General features: G+C 34.1%; 1 protein-coding gene across 1 annotated transcript in view; it reads left to right on the plus strand.

Annotated features, from left to right (window-relative positions):
• The first annotated feature begins 3,484 nt into the window (after nucleotides 1-3,484).
• LOC128552883 (serine-aspartate repeat-containing protein F-like) overlaps nucleotides 3,485-22,578 on the plus strand; it is a 31,221-nt gene continuing 12,127 nt past the window's right edge. The window contains exons 1-6 of the mRNA XM_053533952.1: nucleotides 3,485-3,550; nucleotides 3,903-3,963; nucleotides 8,642-8,808; nucleotides 14,855-15,095; nucleotides 21,290-21,382; nucleotides 21,737-21,826. Coding sequence (XP_053389927.1) covers nucleotides 3,531-3,550; nucleotides 3,903-3,963; nucleotides 8,642-8,808; nucleotides 14,855-15,095; nucleotides 21,290-21,382; nucleotides 21,737-21,826 — 672 coding nt within the window. The 5' untranslated portion in view covers nucleotides 3,485-3,530. The remainder of the gene's footprint in view (nucleotides 3,551-3,902; nucleotides 3,964-8,641; nucleotides 8,809-14,854; nucleotides 15,096-21,289; nucleotides 21,383-21,736; nucleotides 21,827-22,578) is intronic.

Here is a 22,578-nt window from a genome sequence, read left to right on the forward strand (position 1 = left end):
GATCTCCAACAGTTCAACTCCAATATTATTTATGTTTGCTATGTGTCAAGTTATTTCTATAATTGTAAGTTGAAGCATATTTCCAAAATTTGCTAAATTGTTGTGATAAATTAGTAAATCAAAAGAATTATCAAGCGTTAATTAAAAGATATAAAAATAATATCGTAAAATCAGTCGACCACAGGCAATGCACATCGTACAGTACCAGTATGCACTTACTACAACCACAACACCCAGAAAAGTTCAGCTCCATGAGATCAACACCTCAAAAGTTCAACTCCAAGATCATTCTCCAAGTAATCAGATCTTCAAGATTATAAATTTGCTCAACTACCAAGACTATCAATGTTTGCCAGGTTTTAAGTTTTTTTTTTGACAATTGCTAAATTGTGAGGCTTAATAGGTAAATCAAACGAGGAAATCTGTTAGGGCCATCGCCTTTGAATGTGTTGATCTGAAACGCGATACTCGATAGTACGATGATGAAAACGTGAAATCACGAAACTACGATAACGAAAATGCGACAACACGATAATGATAATGCGATACTAAGATAACGAAAACGCGATAATGCGATAGTACTATTGTATTACCGCATTTTCGTTACCGTAGTATCGTGATTTCGCAATTTCAGTATCGTACTGTCGTGTTTTCACCATCGTACTGTCGCGTTATCATCATCGTACTGTCGCCTTATAACCATCGTACTTTCGCATTATAGTTTGTTTAAAGAAGTGGACCTGTAGCGAAAATCGTCAAATTATGTAATCTCCATATGCTTTTTCAGCATTTTTCGTTTGCTGCGTAAAGCAATGATTGTGTTAAGCTATAGTTACGTGCAGAGAACGCCAAATTGCTTACAAATTCATTATTACACGGAAATTGTAGAATTACCTATCTACTGCCTTAAAATATTGCAAATACATTTGATGACAATGACTTAAGTGTTACACTATTTGCAGCAAAGTTCTCCTGAACAGTCAGAGAAGTAAAGCACGAGAAACACTTTCTAAATAATTAATTCAAAAAGATTAAAATACCAACAGTCTACCTATGTTGTAACACACAATAATGTGATACCAACTTAACTCTAATTTCTCATTGTTGAATATACATTTCATATTTTAATATAATATCAAATTTCGTGTAAACCAAGCTATTGTTATTGAGAACAAAAATGACCTTAGCTAAAAAGCCAAAAACTAAAATATCTTTCTTGAAAGGAATTTACGCATTATTTTGTTTTATTTTGATACACTTCTAAACTTTGTAGCAGGGCCTTAGCACAACTTATAAGATAATAGTCAGTGTAAGCCATGAGAAGATCATATTTTTTGTGTGCCTGATCAGTTGTTGGAAAAAGTACCTATTTAGTTGTTCATGTAGGATTTTCTTGGGTTAAAAACCATCTTTAGGTAAATAATAGTTTACTATTTATACCATCTTTCAATACGAAACAATATGTCTAAAATGTATACAAAATATTATTGAAAATAAGTGTGTTAAGGTATTTTGTCCGTAACAAGATACTTTTAGAATTCTTACAAACTTTGTATGTATTGAAATCATATGTTAGACACATATATTTTTAAAATATGCGTTACTTTTAAAATCTTTGAAAGAAAGACCTTAGAATGCAAACAAACAATATTATAGCAGACTCAGTTTTATTGGGTCATGAGTGGCAAAGAAATGTGCAACACACCTCCCGCCGCCAAGTCAAATTCAAAATATAGCCCATTCTTCATGCATGCTCCGTTTTCAAAAATCGCCAAATCGAGACAATACACAACCCATGTATAATGACTATTTCTTTTTTAATATTACTCGTTTACGTGTAGTTTGAACCAAAGAACTGAAAACATAGAAAATAACTAGATGAACGGCTTAACAATTCATGCAGATGACATGCATTGATATTTTATTGATCGCGGCCATATTGAATAGGACAAGTATTTGCACGCTGCGGAAAATATTTCATGATGGACCTGTCAATTCTTTACTTGTGGGTGAAACAGGTCTCATAAGCGTAAATACGACTAGCTTCTACTGATTATAAAACATACCGTACGATTTGTTGTGAATTAACTGTTGTTGTACTTTGGTAGTTTAACCGCCACCCTTGTTTAAGAGCAACATTTAAAAACACGTTTTTTTCATCCTCAAGTAATAAGTAAGTAGACTCGCCCAGTTTAATCAATCTAGACGCATAATCTAACTGTTATATATAGAGCGCTTACTTCACCCGATTTACATTCGGAACATTTTCACGCGTTTCGGGCTTTATTGTATGTTTATCATGGGATTTTTGAACCGTCCAAAGATGCTGGAAATGTTTGTCTCATTGTTTATTTTTTAAAATAAAAATGTTACTGCTTTCATTGTCTAACACTTTTTTTCCACCCTTGCTTGATCTGACCCCCTCTGAGAAAAATGGCTGTGTCCATGCATGGTCACTATACCTTTCCAGTACTGGACATTATGGTAAACGCTTCTTTCCTGCAAAAATGACAATTTCGCAACTTCTGTCCGGTTTGTACAAATTTCTGGCCGCGATAAAGCATTTGACTTGTCAGTACTTGACCGCCACGGCAGCCTTGAGGTAGAGCGTCCGCTTCGAGAGCGGGAAGTTCGATCCCTGGCCGCGTCATACAAAAGACATACTGGTCAGCCAGTTGTCAGTATAATGTGTCTGCGTGGGATATTATATCACGTCTCTACGGCGTGATATTCCAGTGAGGCAGCACTATAAAGTGGGGTATTGTGCTCACTGCTACAAGTAGACACCGTCGTTTATATGACTGAAAAAATGTTTGAAAAGACATTAAATCCGAACACACACACACACACGCACGCATACACGCACGCACGCACGCACGCAGGCGCGCACGCACGCACGCACGCACGCACACACACACACACACACACACACACTTTTTATCAGTAGCAATGGAAAAAAGGGAATTTCTGGTAAGAATGGTAGAAATCTAAAGCAACAATTAATATAACGATATTACTGTAATAAAATAAAATCTGAAAAGTAGATCCCTCGGAAGCACCGAGAACAAAGCAAACAGTGAAAATTGCAGACTCGGTTTGATTGAGTCTGTTCATGAGCAGTAATGGAAAATGCAACACTGCCCACGCCCCCTAGCGCCGGCTTAAGCAGTATTCAATCTTCAAATCTAAATGAGTTGAAATCAATGATCCCGAAGGACCAGAAAATATAACAACACTGAGATGAAGTCGGGGCGACTTTTTACGGCCGCCACACAGCACTTAACACCCGCTGTTGCGAAGTAAATAAAATGTGAAAAGTAGATCCCTCGGAAAGTCACAAACTAAGCTTCCTCATACTGGTGTACGAGGTATTTTGCACTGATCTCAAATCAATTATATATGATTGCAGAAAACTGTGGAAAGAAGTGTGACTGTCTGATTTTATGAATTCTTTGCCGTTTCAAATTTTTGGTTTTTGATTTTCAGGTTGTTAAGGTTCAAATGAAACCCTTGTTAAATCACAGCCTAAGATGTTTCAAGAAACAATAAGGTATAATTACATTTCATATTCATTTGGCATCTTTATAAGAATATAGTTACTGTTTTTATTAAAATAATTAAAATGGAAGAAAGTTCTAACAACACGTTAAACATCGCTTAAGTGTTCGTTTTGATGACATATCGGTTTACAAAAATCAGTAAAAACTTCATGAAAATGTTTATAAATTACTTGATAATTAATGTGTAAACAACTTTATTTTCATTACATTTGATTGTTACGTTAACTTTTAAGAAATATGTCCTTAAATGTGGTTATACATATAAGTTTTACTGCACTTTATTACAACAATTTCATTATACATTGCATTTCCTTACGCTAAATGTCATTTTACAATTTTTAGATCTAATTTGTTGTATGTGCGTCAGAAAATTTCAAACACATTATCAACTGCAAAGGAAAAGGTATGCGATTTATCTATTCCGAAGTGTGATTTAAATATTATCTAGTTTTACAGATAGCCAAAGCTCGATATCTGAATAACTATAAGAACAAGTGAATGTAGTACATGTATTGCCATGCAATACAAAGTCCCCTACTGGAAGGCACCTAATTTTCTCTACTGCAGTATAACATAATGAACTGATATCTGTCAATGATGTATAAACAATATTGTACTACATATACAATATGTTATAACAACACACTTGGATTAAAATGTGCATATATAAAAACACAGTTGTTTTCATATTGAATTTTTTTGGCTGATTATAAAAATATTATCATGTAAGTTATTTATAGTAACAACAAAGGGAAATTAATTAAAAAAAAAATTCTATATAATATAAGTCCACAAGAAACTCTTTACCAGGTAGAGATAGGTCAAAATACACCTAAAAATTGGATGTAACATGCATGCTGTACCACAGAAAAGTGATCTCGATTTTTCTCTACCGCCAGTAATAAAAAAGTTACAATAAAATATATTTATAGTAAAACAAAGGGACGTAATTCTAAAAACAAGGGTGCCTCATGGTGGTGAACATTTGTTCCGAGTTACATCAAAATCCCTCCATGCATGAAGAAGAAATGTTCCGTACAAAGTCATTCTTGAATTTGACCTTTGACCTCTAAATATGACCTTGACCTTAGACCTAGGGACCTGGTTCTTGCGCATGACATGTTGTCTCATCCAGGGGTATATTTGTGCCAACTGATATCTAAATCCTGCTTTGCATGACAAAGTTATAGACCGGACAGGAAAAAAATCCTCTTGACCTTTGATCTCAAAGTGTGACCTTGACCTTTAAGCTAGGGTACTGGGTGTTGCGCATGACGCGTCGTATCATCATGGGGAACATTTATGCCAAGTAATATTGTAATCCCTTCATGGATAACAGAGTTCTGGATCGGACAGGGAAAAAACCTTATTGACCTTTGACCTCCAATTGTGACCTTGACCTTTGAGCTAAGGGTCTAGGCTTTGCGCATGACATGTTGTCTCATCATGGGGAACATTTGTGCCAAGTAATATTAAAATCCCTTCATGGATGGCAGAGTTACGGACGGGACAGGAAAAAAACTGTTGATCTTTGACCCCCAATTGTGACCTTGACCTTTGAGCTAGGGGTCCGGGATTTGCGCATGACACGTCATCTCATCATGGGGAACACTTGTGCTAAGTGATATTAAAATCCCTTAATGAATGTCAGAGTTATGGACCGGACACGAAACAGACCCTGTTCATGCTATGTTAACATTTGACTGCTAAGTGTGACCTTGACCTTTGTGCTAGGGGTCTGAAAGTTGTGCATGACACATCGTCTTATTATGAGGTACATTTGTGCCAAGTAATATTAAAATCCCTTCATGGATGGGAGAGTTATGGACCGGACAGGAAAAAAGTCTTGTTGACATTTGACCTCCAATTGTGACCTTGAACTTTAAGCTAGGGGTCCGGGTTTTGCGCATGACACGTCGTCTCATCATGGGGAACATTTGTGCCAAGTAATTTTAAAATCCCTTCATGGATGACAGAGTTATGGACCGGACACGAAATTGCGGACGGACGGACGGACGGACGGAATGACGGAAAAGTGCATTCCTATAGTCCCCGAAACTGGTTTTCAACCAATAGGGGACTAATAATTTTATTTACTTTTTATTATATATTAAATAGAATTCGTCTGTTATAAAAATATTGCCAAGTATATTTGCTTTATATCATGTTTGTGTATATAGCCATTTGGTATGTTTTCCATATACATATTGTATATAACGACAACAATTCGAATAAGAACATATTTGCCAGGCTTACTTTACTAGGAACGACTGCACCTTTATCATCGCTTTCATTTTACACAACCGCCTCGGTTGCCTTGAAGTAGAGCGCCCGCTTCGAGTGCGGGAGATCGTGGGTTCGCTCCCTGACCGCTTCATACCAAAGACATGAGAAACGGTGTCATTATAATGTAACTGGGTGGGATGTGGGATATTACGTCACGTGTCTACGGCGTGATATTCCAGTGAGGCAGCATTATAAAGTTGGGCATTTTTCTTAGTTTGCAGAATGAATATCTATGGTATCATGCTGAGTAAATAATAAAAGATATTGTAGACTTTCAATGTTTAATCAATAAACGTACGTTTTGTCGTTTATAAACACATTATATGTCCAAACAAACTAGAATTCACACGTTAACTTATCAAAGATAATGTATTTTAATAAATTTCTGTATGTATAACTTGTATAAATTACTACATTGTTCCATGATTGCATCGGAGTAGTGACAGCAACGGTATATGATATATGCAACCAATTCATTTCAATTCGTGTATACGTGTAAATAGAAATTAAAAACATCCAATGGGGTTTTCTCTCTATATATGTTTGTCTACCAACCGGTTTCATCTACAATCATCAGGGCAGACATATAAAGATATACATGTATATACATGTATATAATTATACATTATACTGTTATATTTTAAATACACGGCTTAATGACTGGGTCGAGGCCAATAAACTGCTGATCGATAAACAAAATCGGTTCGAAAACAAAAGCGGTATAATTGACCAAATGCATACTCTCACAAGTGTGATAGATACACCGGAAAGAAGTTATTAAAAATCTGCGCCTTTATAGATTTTCGTAAGCCGTATGATCTCATTTACTGGAACAGGTCAGTGACTCTGTGACTATGGTTTAGCAGGTAGAATGTTTATACAAAAAACTCAGCAGAAATGCAATTTTTGTTAAATGCTCAAAAGACTGTTGTTCGAACAACGATATGAAAACTAGAGATGGTTTTAAGAAAAGTGCATGTCTCCCACAACTGCCCCTATGAAAAATATCTAGTATCTCTAGATGGTTTAGACGAGTGGATCCAATTATATGGTCTGGACGAGTGGATCCAATCAGTAATTCAAGGGCCATAAATCAAAAGTGCCTAGGCTAGTTATCGAACTTGGCTAAGGTCTTATGGTCAAACACATTTTGTTCAAGTTTGGTGAAGATCGGATTAGAAATGTTCGACTTAGAGTGCGGACAAGAGTAAAAAGGCCGATTTTTCGGTAATTCAAGGGCCGTTACTCCAAAATGCCTAAACCGATTTGGCTAGTTATCGAACTTGGTCGAGGTCTCATGGTCAAACACATTTTGTTCAAGTTTGGTGAAGATCAGATTGAGGAATGTTCGACTTAGAGTGCGGACAAGAGTAAAAAGGCCAATTTTTCTGTAATTCAAGGGCCGTAACTCCAAAATGACTGGACCGATTTGGCTAGTTATCGAACTTGGCTGAGGTCTCATAATCAAACGCATTTTGCTCAAGTTTGGTGAAGATCGGATGAGAAATGTTCGACTTAGAGTGCGGACAAGACTAACAAGGCCAATATTTCGGTAATTCAAGGGCCGTAAGTCCAAAATGCCTGGACCGATTTGGCTAGTTATCAAACTTGGCTGAGGTCTCTTGGTCAAACACATTTAGTTCAAGTTTGGTGAAGATCAGATGAGAAAAGTTCGGCTTAGAGTGCGGACAAGAGTAAAAATGCCGATTTGTGGTAATTCGAGGGCCATTACTCCAAACCCCTAAACCGATTTGGTTAGTTATAGAACTTGGCCGAGGTCGTATGGTCAAACACATTTTGTTTAAGTTTGGTGAAAATCGGATGAGAAATGTTCGACTTAGAGTGCGGAGAAACTTTGTGACAGACAGACACCCAGACAGATAGACAGACAGACTGGAGTAAATCAATATGTCTCCCACACCATTGTGTGGTGGGAGACATAATTAAAAAAAGTAAAATTGTCCACTGAAATGTTACTGTAAAAGCAGTCTATCAGAATAGAAACTGGCAGATATGAAAGAATTGCACTGGAAGACCGTATGTGTCTATTCTGCGATATTTCAACCCATTGAAAACGAATCATATATTATTATGTGATTTAACAATGTAAAATGTAAGGTGATTAACGTTCTGTTTTATTTGAAAGGGACGATTATCTTATGCGTATGAGTATGCCAGAAAAACTGAAATTTACAGTCTACAAATATTCTATGTTACAAGTTACAGCCAAAAACATGTCACTGTATAGTACTAAAATAATTTGTCTGTCATTTTAGTCATTGTTGAGCTGTCTATTATATCCAAGGCTGTAGCATCACACAGCCATTACTAATTGTATTTTAGGCTATACCTGACGTCAAGATAATTTTTCTATAAAGATATTATTAAATGTTTCATCAGTACATACAATTACTATTCAGGTATTTTCATTTTATATGTCCTGCAATTAACTTTTACTCTCACACATACATGTACACATAAACCACTAGCAACTTTTTTACTTTTTAACATCACTTATATACTTCTCTTAAAATTTTGTTTAACGTTTATGTATGATAGATTTATAACTACTATGTATAGCTGTCGTGCCATGTACTTTAATAGTGTTTATATGCTTTTTGAGAATGGCTTTTTAATGCTTTATTTTTGTATGACATGCTGTAATACTTTATGTTTAATAAGTAAATAAATAGATAAAAAAATATATAGATTTTCCAAGCTGTGTGGCTTTTAGTGTGTCGCGTTGTCATTATTTTCAAGTGAATGTAATTGCATTTTCATATTTTTATGTTTAGGTTAATAAAAAGACTACAAAAAATGATGCCATAGATCTTACGGAATTTGCATATTTAAAGAACACAGATCTCAAACAAATGGAATACCGAGAACAAAGAGATAAGACAAGGTGTCAGAAAGAAAAAGAGTACTCAAAATCAGAATTGTTAGACTCGCAGCAAGAACTGTAAGTAATTGTATTTTGTAAGCCAGGCAATTGCTGATAATGATAAATAAAAAATCTGACAATAAAGGTTAAATATGACAGTCGCGGATTGGCAAAACTCCTTTTAGTAAAATTCGATCTTACTTTCCATGGCTATATAAACGAGGGTTTGGAAAATGTTTTGGATTAATAAATACTTCGTTTTTTAAAGGGCCATATTGGTAATAGATCAGATTTTTTAATATTGACGATAACCGTTATGCAATATATAAAAAAGTTCAATATCCAAGGATTAACAGCAGTAGATTTCTGATTTTTTTTCAATAATGTTGATATTTCACTGCAAGCGCTTTTGAAATAATACAATGACGTAATGTCATCACAAAAATATGGGAAACGTCGTAAAAAGACGTTGCGACAAACTTCAAGAAAATAATGTATAATGCATCTCAAGAATACCCTGTGTACACGCACAAAACATTTAAGCAAGCAGAGACAGATACTGTACCATTCAAAAAAGTGAGATATGGTATATATATTCCTAGCAAATTGAATGGTTTCCCAATTTGCAAAGCTTATTGCTCACTATCCTATTTCTGCTCTATTTAATATTCCAATTCTGACAGTGGAAACATGCGATGTTCTGTGCGTTAATCTCTCCTAAAGTGTAAATGCCGCCGTGCCACAAGATGTTGACTTCTAGATTTGATTTTTTTCTAATTTCATGATAAAATGTATTTTAAAGGGAAATCCCTCAGTAACATGGGAGTAATCGTTGATCAAAATCTTTTGATAGTAAACAGGTACAAACTTGTTTGCATGCTCGTTGACAAAGTTTTGCAATCTACAATAATTTAGTTTTGTCGATCATGAAAAGACATTCTGGAGCCGTTTCGGACACTTTTGCATTTAACCAGTATTCGACTTACCCGATCCATGATTGAATAAAATCCATTCTTGCAAACCAGATCTATACCGTGGTTCCCCGGTTCGTCTCGGGTACCATGTCGAACATCTGATGAATGGGAATGATAAAATCTGGCTGCCGGCTATAAATATTTATTTCTTTTTTTATATTTTCTCTGCATTTCCACTTTTTCGCTTTTAACATCTCACCAAATTCTCTCTTAGCTCTGATTATCTACCTATGTTTTGAGAAAAATCGGGAATAATTATTCAAAATTTGAATAGTCTCAGGAGTTATCACCTGCGAGCAAAATTTTGGGTTTGAATACAGACTACATTTATTACACAATCACGAATTACGAATTAATTTGGAGCATAAAACGTTGTTAACATGTAACTTATGCATCTATGAACATGTATGATTTGTATATGCTGCGTTTGAAATTGTTCTATAAAAAGTTTGAAAGAAACATTTTGTTCGGTAATTGTACGTAGTTAGACATATATTAGAAAGCTCTTGATCTGACTTCCAGAGAATCATATCCTCCAATTCCTAAAAGGAACAATGGCCGTCTTCATTTTCAAATGGAACTGTTTGGGAGTGGCTTTTTGGTGTTAAGGTTACATCAGTACACTTTTAGAATATTAATAAAATTGGACTGCTAATATATATTTCTTGTCAAACATTGCGTAGAGTGTGACGAAAAGACATAGGCTGGACCAACTGGTTTCTATATGACATCGTATAAAATATATCTTAACTTTTCTTCATTTACCCTTCATTCTATGTGCATCACTGTTGTGACTGCTTGCCAGCTTATGTCTTATCCTGTCTTGTTGGTTGTTGACTTCTAACTGCTCACGCTTGTCTCTAATTTTTTTATTTTTATTAAATGTGGAGTCTGACGATGAATAATCTATGCATATGTTATTATCATTGTTTGTTATTGTTTATCAATGTTCTTTTTGTAATTCAAACCTTTTATTGTTATTGAATAGTTCGTTACTCTTAGTATTCGTGTTATTGATATTCGATGTTTCGTTATTTGAATTGTAAAACATTTCAATCATAATGTATATCTAGTAATTAATTGTTTATCTCGTTATTCTTATGGTGTCTTCGGAATAAATAGTAAATGCTCCGTTATTGTTATCGTAGGTTTGTGACTGTAGTTCAATGTTTCATTATTCTTATTGTACAACTTGTTATTAACATTCTGTATTGTTATTGTATATCTCGTGTTTTACTGTACATTGTTCTATATTTATCCTTTGTGATTTCCGCTACAAGTTGGTAAGAAAGCTTTCCACTGGTTTGCCTTAAAAGAAACTAAACCGGGCTTATTCCGAATCACCAGACCAAAGGAACTGTATGGTGGGTAATTTCTAATTCGTCCTTCCGCAAAAACGAAACACTAAATTGCTGCGTGTTCGTTGCTAAATATGTCGCATTCCTAAAACAAACAAGAAATATCTTTAAAAATGATGGTCGGCGAATTGTAATAAGGAAAGAAGTTTATGAATTTTTCATCTAACATTCATCTTTCATCTAACATTTTTCAAATTGCAAAACTAAACACCGCACTTTAACAATTTAAATGGTTCTCTTTTAATTTTTCGCAAAGGTTTCGCAGGGTTGCAATTTTGTTTCGTTTATCCTTAGACGAATAATTACAGCAGTAGTTTGATGAAGATTCATTAAGCGATTCATGAGAAGAGGTCATTAAACGTGTTTATATTTTTAGCTAAATTGGGCCCTATCCCCATTTGTAACAAAATAGCAGGAGACCTTACGATATTGTTACACATCGAGTTTGATAAAAATCCATTACATTTTAGTGGTTAATGCGAAGAAAGGCATATCTACTTTTAGCTATAGTGGTCCCTAATAGAGCCCAAGTTCCTATATAAATAAATTTGGAAGAGGACCTTATAATGATGCTCCAGACCAAGTATGACAAAGATCCACCAAGCTGTTCATGAGACGCTGTATAAAGGCATTTCTAGTTTTAGCTCTAGCAGCCCCTAAAAAGGGTCAAATGTCCCAGCTGAACAAAGTTGGCTGCGGGTCTAATAAAGATGCTACATTTTTGTACAAATCAAGTTTGATTAGAATACATGAGAAAAAATCAATTAAAGGATTTTTTTATTTATTATTTTTATTTATTTCTAAAATAGGCCAACTGATCCCGCTTTAACAAATAGCATATTCGCTATTCATGAATCTTTGGACAATGACGTCACATCTATAAAAAAAGTGAAGGTCAAGCAAAACATACAATTGTAATTATTTCAATATTTCTGTTTCATAAGCAAAATTTGACCGTAGTCATATCACATTGATAAACTGTATGCAGCGTACCTTAATTTCAGTGTAATGAGATTCAGTCATTATATAGTATATATATTATAAAACAGATTTCAACTGAGTTCAATATTTGCATACCATACTAAAGAAAAATATTCATATATAATAAATCAGTTAAATAATTTATAACAAATATATCAAAGCAAACAAGTACTCATTTTAATATGCAATCTGAATAAGTCACAAAAGCAAGAAACCTTTTCATATACAGACGACAATTGTAACAAGGAAAATCTTTTAAAAAGCACTTCTCTACATAAAAGACTCTTATCACACCCTTATTCATGTGATACGCAGACCGTATTCAGCTCTTTCTTTAATTTGATATATGTTGGTATTTGAACAGGTTTTTATCATATTTATTAAACTTACGTATCATTTTGAGATATATCAATATTCTTGCTAAATATACTGAGCCAAAGATAGCTTTAAAACTGTGAACAGCGTCGTTTAGGATAAAAGCTTTGTCTACATTTCACTCAGCGTAGCACAATCAACAGAGTGAAAGAAATTGACACTCTTGTCCAATCAGGCAGAGTGTTGCATAAATCTTCCATTTTGATAAATTATCTATAATGCGTTATCAAGTAGTTTGATTTGCAAACTGAAGTCATGTGGCATAGGTAACGAAAACGAATTTAGACGGCGTCGCCGAAAAATAACCTTTTCGCATGCCAATAACGGTGCCTCATTACTGTCATTCTAGCAGATGCGCCAGAACATCACAACGACAGATCAACGTTCCCAATAACATTTCTTAATTGTTTCATTTTGTCGTTTTGTCCATCCCAAAATACATTTGTAATTACAAAATTACCAAACGACAGTTTTGAGCGGTTCACCGTCTTGTCATTTTGTCGCTCTTTTTTAAAACATATTTTATTCCAATGATTCCTGAAACATTTACAATATATAAAGAACTGCACAGAAAGTTATGTTATCTTACGGTTGTCCTTGTTTTTTTTCGCCTTGCAAAAACAACAGGCTGCTAAATTAAAAGAAAAAAACTGTAGTGACAAAAAAGGAAAGGAATAAGGGCAATAAATCGATATTGTTTGATTTGTCATTTAATCGTTGTGTACAGTAACTTATGTTGCCACCCACAACAACGACAGAAAAACATTGGCAAGATTAAAGTGTTAAGATGCTTATATTTGCATAAATGTCGTTATTTCTTTCAATCGCACTGGTTTTCTTTTGTAATTCCTTTTTCTTTTGTAATTATAATAACCAAATATAGTATAACAATCACAACTGTTACACTTAGAATATCGAAAAATTAAATAACAGTGGCAAACATAAATTTTAAATAAGAATAACGAAACATATAAAACAGTAACGACCTTTACAAAAACATTAATAAGAATATCTGATATATAATAAGAATATCGAGATAAACAATCATAACAATTACAAGATATATAATATAAATGACAAATAGTACCATTAGAGAAATTAAACAATGACTAACAGTTACAAATATACAATATTAATAACGAAACATTGAATATGATTGTTAAACATACATTAGAATTGATGAATCATTGAATAACAATAACAAATATAAAAAGAGAATGAAAGAAATAACTAAAAGTTATAGTCATGACTTCTGCAATAAAAATGACGGAACATTGGATATGAATATCAAACTTAATATAATGATAAGGAAAAATGGAGGAACAGACGTAAAGCGTACAGTATCAATCATAAAACAAAAACGTACAATACAATGATAATAATATAGACACAAAATTTAGCTACGTTTGTCATGGCTTAATCTTCTATACGTCTTTCGCACTCATAATTAGGCTTTTTTTACCTTAAATTGTATTGTGTAGCGCCGAAAAGTGTTGTTTTGATAATGATCAGAGAGTATGTCTATTGCACATCCAGATTGCTGTGTACCTCTTGACTTTTGTTAAATTCGCCGTAGGTTGTTGGATGAGCCGTCTATGGTTTTAAACACTTACGCTGTATCTATTGTATATAACATAAACAGGAGTGATTCTATTTTTACGTTTTTGTGTCATTTGAAGACATGGTATGAGCAGTAATTTTTATCAAAAATAAAAAGATAGAATACAATTGAATCAATAGTTATTTCCATCTTTAATTCAATATATGACATGTAAGGATTTTTGCAGTCTTTTTGTTAAAACTGTCAAATGAAAATCGTCTAAAAATGCAATAAAGCGGAAGTGCTAAATGTATCAGCTAAACAAAGTTTGCAGACACTGAAACATACTAATCATCAATATGAACTATTACAATATACATTGAATTTCAAGATATCTGTATTACAAAAATATTGTGGAGAGATACAACAATTACGTTTTATGTACATTTGATGTTGTTATAACTGCATACCTTATAACGAAGTCCTAGAGTAGAAAGTTCTATCGATAAATCCGATGTTTGGAGTCTCTAATTCCGATATCTAATTTGAAAGAAAATGTCGTTGTAACCTGATTTTCATATTAAACAAAAATATTCTTTATAAATGTCAACATATTTTGTTACAAATGGTACATAATAATATGTTGTTTATCATACATGTAGAGGATTTGCATACCCTGTTGTTTCATATGCCTACATTCATAATAATGCCCGTGCACAGGTGTAAAACAATTATTATTCCTTGCAGAGAAAACTGATATTGCTTCATTTTTAAAATCTAAATCTATATAGATAAATAGTCTGGCACCCAGTTTAAAAGTAAATAAATAAACTTATTATGTTATTGAAATTTAATACACTTATGAAAAGAAATATTGTAATTTTTCAAATGTCCAGTATCAACGTGTTACTTAGTAGTCGTATAGAGATAGCGGCAAAAGGGAAGTGGATGAATTCTGCTGATTTAACAGAGCCAAAGCATCTAGCAACCGAAATTCAGACAATATTCAAGAATGAATGGAGAGACACCAAAAGATCATTGATTGCTAATTTGTATAATGACAATAGAAGTGCGACTCTGCCTACATCTTCTTTGACGGAAATTGATGTTATCAAATGGTTAAGCTACATCCTGCAGGTAAATATCTTTTATATTCTAACATCTTTTATACATGTAGTTCAATATATTTATTTAAAACACGTATGCTCATTATATTTTGCAGGTAAACAATTAAGTGTTTATCTCAATTTGGGCAATATTTGTTAAAAACTACAAATTCTACATTCAATTTCTTGATATTCTTGAACTGCTTATGCTTAATATAACAAAAACTAATCACAAGAGTTTTATCTGGATGACAGTCAGCAAATCTCTCTAATATGACTAAACATTAGCAAGTTTTAATGGCTCTGCGACATTCTATAAATTTAATTAACTATCCCTACAATTATCTTCAAGTATGGTGGGCGTAAACAATTGCCGTTACTTGGAAATTTATTGCTTTTCATTTGGGATCATGGTGAGTTTCGTTGTAGCCGACGCGTGAGAGACGTTGCACTGTTATATCTCTCTTAAACAGAGTCAATGAAACAGAACTTATCTTTTTGCTCAGTTGCAAACTATGCTTCCGAAGAATCTTAAAATAGATTTCTTATATATGACACCAAGAAATAATTGATTCTTGATCTAGGTTTCACAGTCTTACATGTGCTGTTTTGGGTTACCATGATCGCGAAAAGAAATCGGTGTGTTGCGTTTAATTCGCAGATGTCTAATATATTATAAAATATGCAAAGACTATGATATTAACTTTAAGTCCCATGAACGTCTCGAACACACGCATAAAGTAACGGCAAGATGAAGGGATATAAGTATATGTACGAACGTTCTATTATAATACAATCTCTGTGAGAACGGTTTCGACTTGCTGCAGTATCTTTCTGTACATATAAATGTGGTAAATGATACATTCTGGTAAAGCACATAAGCAACATCAAACTAGGGTGTTGCAAGGGCTTTGTATTATGTTTAGCTGGGTGTGTTATACTACATATCTCCCGAGTCCAAAGGACGAGGATAATAAGAAAAGTAACAAACAGGACGGAATAGGTACATAGATCAACACACTGATGTAATTTTCTTTTTTCATTTCGTACCTACGAACAAAAAGTTGTCCCTGAAACCGACCGACAAGGACAATATAGTTTCTCAAAGCACCGAGTCAATGATACAAGAAGTTGTATATCAACTGTTTTTGCAATGGAAATCCCGGAAAGGACAGCATGACGAAAGAGAAATCCGCCAAACGGACCTACTAGGGCAATATAAGTTTAGAAAACAGAGCTGATGAAAATACAACTTGATTGATAAAGCCTGCCATTTGCATATGGTAGGGCAACAATTAGGCCATTCAAAAAGTTGAGCGTAGTTATACACCAAAAGGTTTGTAAAGGTCTGAAGTTTATCAGGCTGTCGGCATAAATTGGCATAAATGGTGGCGATCTGAGAAATCTAAGTAGGCGTCCAAGATGGCCGCCACAAAAGTAATGATGACTACAATGTTTAAACACACAATCATGTCTACATTTTCATATAAATTTTAATTATTTTTCTGTTTAATATTTTACTACGATATGTCATATTTTATGAGTATCTTTATAACATAAATTGCCTAAAATTATTATGCAGATTAAAGGTTAAAAGGTGAAATAATCATAAAACTCAAATATCGGATAGATAAAAGTATATATTTAGCATATGATTTCAAGACAATTTTCAGATTTCAAAAGTATTTATGCAAAAACATGTCATTAAGTTCATTCTCGGTGAACAGTACTCATAGTACCGTGAACACTACTCAGTGAGCAGTACTCACAGTACCGTGAACACTACTCAGTGAGCAGTACTCACAGTACCGTGAATACTACTCCGTGAGCAGTATTCACGGTAATGCGAACACTACTCAATGAGCAGTACTCACAGTACCATGAATACTACTCAGTGAGCAGTACTCACGGTAATGTGAACACTACTCAGTGAGCAGTACTCACAGTGCCGTGAACACTACTCAGTGAGCAGTACTCACGGCGCCGTGAACACTACTCAGTGAGCAGTACTCACGGTATCGTGAACACTACTCAGTGAGCAGTACTCACGGTAATGTGAACACTACTTAGTGAGCATTACTCACAGTGCCGTGAACACTACTCAGTGAGCAGTACTCACGGTAATGTGAACACTACTTAGTGAGCATTACTCACAGTGCCGTGAACACTACTCAGTGAGCAGTACTCACGTTGCCCTGAATATTATTCAGTGAGCAATACTCACAGTAATGTGAACACTACTCAGTGAGCAGTACTCACAGTGCCGTGAACACTACTCAGTGAGCAGTACTCACAGTGCCGTGAACACTACTAAGTGAGCAGTACTCTTGGTACCGTGAACTCTACTCGGTGAGCAGTACTCACGGTTATGTGAACACTACTCAGTGAGCAGTACTCACGGTGCCGTGAACACTACTCAGTGAGCAGTACTCACAGTACCATGAATTATACTCAGTGAGCAGTACTCACGGTAATGTGAACACTACTCAGTGAGCAGTACTCAGTACTCACGGTGCCGTGAACACTACCCAGTGAGCAATATTCACAGTACAGTACCGTGAACACTACCCGTAAACACTACTAGATGATCAATGTTCTGTGAAAAGTACTCAGAGCTGTGATCAGTCCACACTGATCATTAGCAATGATCACTGAGAAATTGTAACCCCGGCACACTTAGAGTCCTTCCCACTGAACATATCTCACCACACTAAAAGGGACACCGTTGTAAAAAAAAATGTGACCGTGCGACCACATACACGCATCACAGAATTGATGCCCCTTTCTCTAACGAAAAAGGGGCGACATTTTTGTCAACCTACCATATCCCTATTTGGGACAGGTTATCAGTCAACTATTAAACAAGGTGTTGAAGAAATAGCTTTCTTACGTTTAAGCAGGATAATAGTGTCAAGTTGTCAGTTTTGACATTTAAAACCGAATATACTTATATATTTTTTTGGAAAATATGTCGATGTTTATTTTTTTCAGCTCCTGTAAAACTGATTTAATAGACTTTTAATTATTTCAGTGACATCGTCGAAACGTTTTATAATGTTCTATCAAGGTGCATATATTTCAAGTTATGCAAAAATATACTCTATTTTTGTATGCAAAACTTTGCTTGAGGATCTTTGCTTGAGGCAATATGCACACAATAATTGAATAGCATTGAAAACCTGTCTATGGATAATACGACATTATCCGCGTCCATGATAACAAATATAAATAAATGTACTAATATACAGAATTTAAAACAATTACCGTAAATGAACCAAATATGTAACTATTCTGATGTTCTGACCTCATAATGGATAAAAAAATCACCATCCTTGGGGGAATATAAAACATAAAATAGAACTAGAAACTAACCGCAACATTTGTTTTTCATACCTGCATAACTTGAGGAAGAAAATTAGACACATGTATCAATATGTATCAACTACTTCAAGTACTTTTTTGTTTACTTGCTTGTAATGCGTACAAAGTCACATTAGTATGAGTACCTTTTAGAACAGGTTTACTGTAAAACATCAATAATTGTCATTCTTTGTACCAGATAATCCTTTTGTGCCATTCTTTGAATTCTTTCAAAAGGATTTATAAGTTTTTCAAAACTACAAATTAGTGATAATGAATGGGTAAAATTTATATTTTTAGCAGGATTTTGACCTTTTGACATAATTTTTTTACCTTTAAATGTAACAATTTAAATGTTTTACAATTCATGAAAGGTGTGTTGCAATAATTCTACTAAACAATGCATGCCAGCAGTTTATTTCATCAAAAGTGGATGAAGAAAACCTTATTTTTTACAAAAAGTACCTTTTTCGTTTTATGGTGGCCATCTTGGACGCCATCTTGGATTTCTCAGCTCGCAACCATTTATGCCAATTTATGCCGGCATTTTCGGAATCTACAAACTTTAACGAACATTTCGGTATATAACATGCCTTGTTAAAAATTGGGTCCGGGTTACCTCTAGAAATAGTGGACTTTCTTGGCCGAAGTCACCCTACCAATAAGTAGGTAATAAAATGAAGTGTAATATAGTATAATGCTTTACTGTTATTGTACTTTACTGTACAGAACTGTATTGTACTGTAATGTATTGTACCAAACTGTATTGTACCATATTAACTGCACTACAAACTATAAACTATTTAGTGGATAAACATATAAGAAGCGGATTGCATTCTAGATTTTTAGAAGAATTCTGTATCGCAGGAGTGATTCCTAAAGGACAGAAGTTAAAATGAAAGGTGAGTGTCGGAAATGATTCTCGGATCTTCAGTCGTCAATTGAAAGACTATTAAACAAGGTTAGTATAGAAATATGCGACAGAATAAAAGATGATCATATGAGAAAAAATGTACAACTGAAACAAGAAGTAGAAATACTTCGTAGCAGTACTGCTTCAACGTCAACGAACGAAGTGATGTCTGCTATAGACAATGATTTGTACCAAAGACTTGCCCAAAAACAATCCAAAATGATAGAACAGCACAAACAAAAACTTGATTACTTGCTAAAATTACAGGAAAGAGGTGATAATACAGACAACTGCCCCAAAATACAGTCGCATACAAAAACTGCCAAGAATGTTCAGCCAACGATCCGCCGAGATCAAGAAGCAAAAAAAAAAAAAAAATGGAACTGATAGTTCAGTTTCTAACAAGACAAATAGAAGATCATCTGCAGCAAGAAGAAGTGACGATGATTTTATTTTTGCCGATCCATCCAGTCAAAAAACACCATCCGAATCGACGGAGTGATATCAATGATCAGACTTTAACTAGCACATATTCAGCGCGACGGAAATCTACTCTGAAGTCCAAAAATGTGAAGCATAACATATCAAAACGTCAACAAGACAAGACTTCGTCACAGAAACACCACACAGAAATTAATTAAACTTCCATCCATGAATCAGCCAAAAACCGTGAACATTCCGGGCAAAAACAAGAGTTACGCGGTGTCCACCCGCGGGTAGCTCAACCAATGAACAAGAAACACTTAAGATCCATATTCATAAACTTCTAGAAACAGTGCAGATACTCGTATCAGTGTCAGCGATAGGAAACAGAAATCAAAGTGGTGCATTCGAAAAAAAAGAAGGAATGCCTGGAAGAAATAAAAAAGCGCAAACGCCAGATACAACGTGGTAAAAAGACGGTTTTAAATTTTTCTAATAGAATTATTACTTATGATGAATATATTTTATTAGAAAAATTTCTGCCCAAGAATAAAAAGTCATGATAAGATACAACTACCTGAGGAGACATTTTTATTTTCACGCAGAATGAGGCTTAAAGAGTTTTTTTTTCATAATAGATGATTTTCATGAACATTTACCTTTCTTTAATAAAAGATCTTTTATTCTCCCAAGCGGAAGAGACATTTACTTAGACTTCTATATAGAAGCTATAACGCATGAAATACTTAAGTATGAAATGCCTAAGACATTTTACAGCAATATTTCTGAAGTCGAATTAACTGCTCTATACATGAAAACAGAGATTTGAGTATATATATGCAAATGTTGAACCAGTACGAATGTGTAGTACAATTCGGGCTCGTATATAAAGCAGCACCGAAACTAATCTTATTGGGTTAGTGGACTTGCTGTGGCATGTGCCTGTTCGTTTGTACTGCTAGGCGCTTTGCCGTAATTGGTCTGGTATATCGTGGTGGTGATTTAGTTCGTATAAATTCTCTCTACTATATATATATATAAACTTTTCATATCTTACTGATCCGATAGCCTAATATTACAAGTATACCTTATGCTGTATTTTTGATTTTTGTTAAATGCATTTTGCCGCTTATGCATTTAACGTTGTTAAGCGCGTTGGTGCTATTGTGCACGCTGAAGTTACGTCATTTCCGCTATTTATGTATTACCCTGATGAAGACTTTCGGCGAAACGTCGGTAAATTAAAATTATATTATAAGTTTTTCGTGTTTGGTGGTACTTTTCTACTATGTTCCAATACACTATAGCATACACCACAAACGTTGCCACATCAGACCTAAATTGTCTAAAATTTTACTAAACTATACGATTGTATGTTATATCTCTTTTGATTTTTTTTTGTTTGAGACAAATGGTAATTTGTCTTATAAACAATTGGTAATTACAAATGTAGGTTAAGAGATTTTGCAAACATTTTTGAAGCTAACATTTGGTTTTCATAAATGCATCACTTATTTATACATTTCTAGGAATGCTATACATTTTGTGAGACAAAGGCAAACTTACCAATATCACAGTTTTTGGCAGCATTCAGCACAAATACAAAGCTGGAGTTTGGTATGGTAGGTATCGACTGAGTTATTGAAATTACCATACTTTGATAAGTTTTATAAACGATGCTCTTGTTTCAAAACAGTTTCCTATTTCACGAATAAGACAACTACATACGATTTATTTAGCATACAAAATGTCATTTATGCTAAATATAAAATGTCATGAACATTACAACATACTTAAACACGAGCATTTGCACAATATCATGGCTATATATATACATTTGTCAAATATCACCTTGTAGTAGCAGTATATTACAGATGTTTGAAAAGTTTCAGGATAGTTCTTAAAGCCTGTCGTGTTTTTCAAGGGAATATATTCTCTCGTTGGCATATTGGTTCATTTTACTTCATTTACTTCAGATTAAGTGTTCAGATGTTGAAAGATACTACTTTTTAAAGATGCGAAAAATTGTCGGAATGCGCAGCGATGTAATGGAAGGCATTGTTCAGGTAGATGTTTCTAAATTAATCATATCAATATGCTAATATCAAATGACGATGCTACATTGAAATACATTATGTCTCAGTACTGAAATTGATAATGCTTGGCAGTCATCCTTTAAAGAAACAACTAGCAAGAGCAAAGATGACTGAATCATAAATCATCTTCATTTAAGGTATTAGGTAACTAATAGTAATGTTTACAAAATGGCCTTTGCTTGGTATATTCTGAAAGGTAACAGTGTTTTGCACTATTTTGCAATTTTTAAACAACTTTTACCGTGCCGTTTTTTTATAAATTTTGTATAACTTTTGGTATCTCCTCAAGCACAAGTAGAGACAAATTTCAAAGTGATAGCCACTACCCAAAACGTTTGCAGAGAACTCATTTTACCATTAAGTTTAATAAAAGAAACATCAAACTATTGGTAAACAAGTATAAAACATAAAATAAAAATGTCAATATCGTTTTTTCTATGGTGCCTCAAGTAAACGGATTTAATGAGACAGAATTCATACTTCAACATTGAAAAAAGTAAGGTCAAATGCTGTGTTTCTGTTTTGAAATTTGCTTACTCCATTTAAAAATAACCTTAGGGCAGACGTAAAACCTACCTAAATTTCTTCCACAATATATAATCTAAGAGTGAAAGCAAAATAGAGAACCTTCACCGCGTGTAACTCAATATTTTTAAAGATGTGTAACTCTACCCCTTCTGTTTAAGTAGTAAATTCACTTTGAACACCAAGAAATCGCTTAT

This window comes from Mercenaria mercenaria, unplaced genomic scaffold (genome assembly GCF_021730395.1).
Source record: "Mercenaria mercenaria strain notata unplaced genomic scaffold, MADL_Memer_1 contig_3260, whole genome shotgun sequence".
Taxonomy (NCBI): Eukaryota; Metazoa; Mollusca; class Bivalvia; order Venerida; family Veneridae; genus Mercenaria; species Mercenaria mercenaria.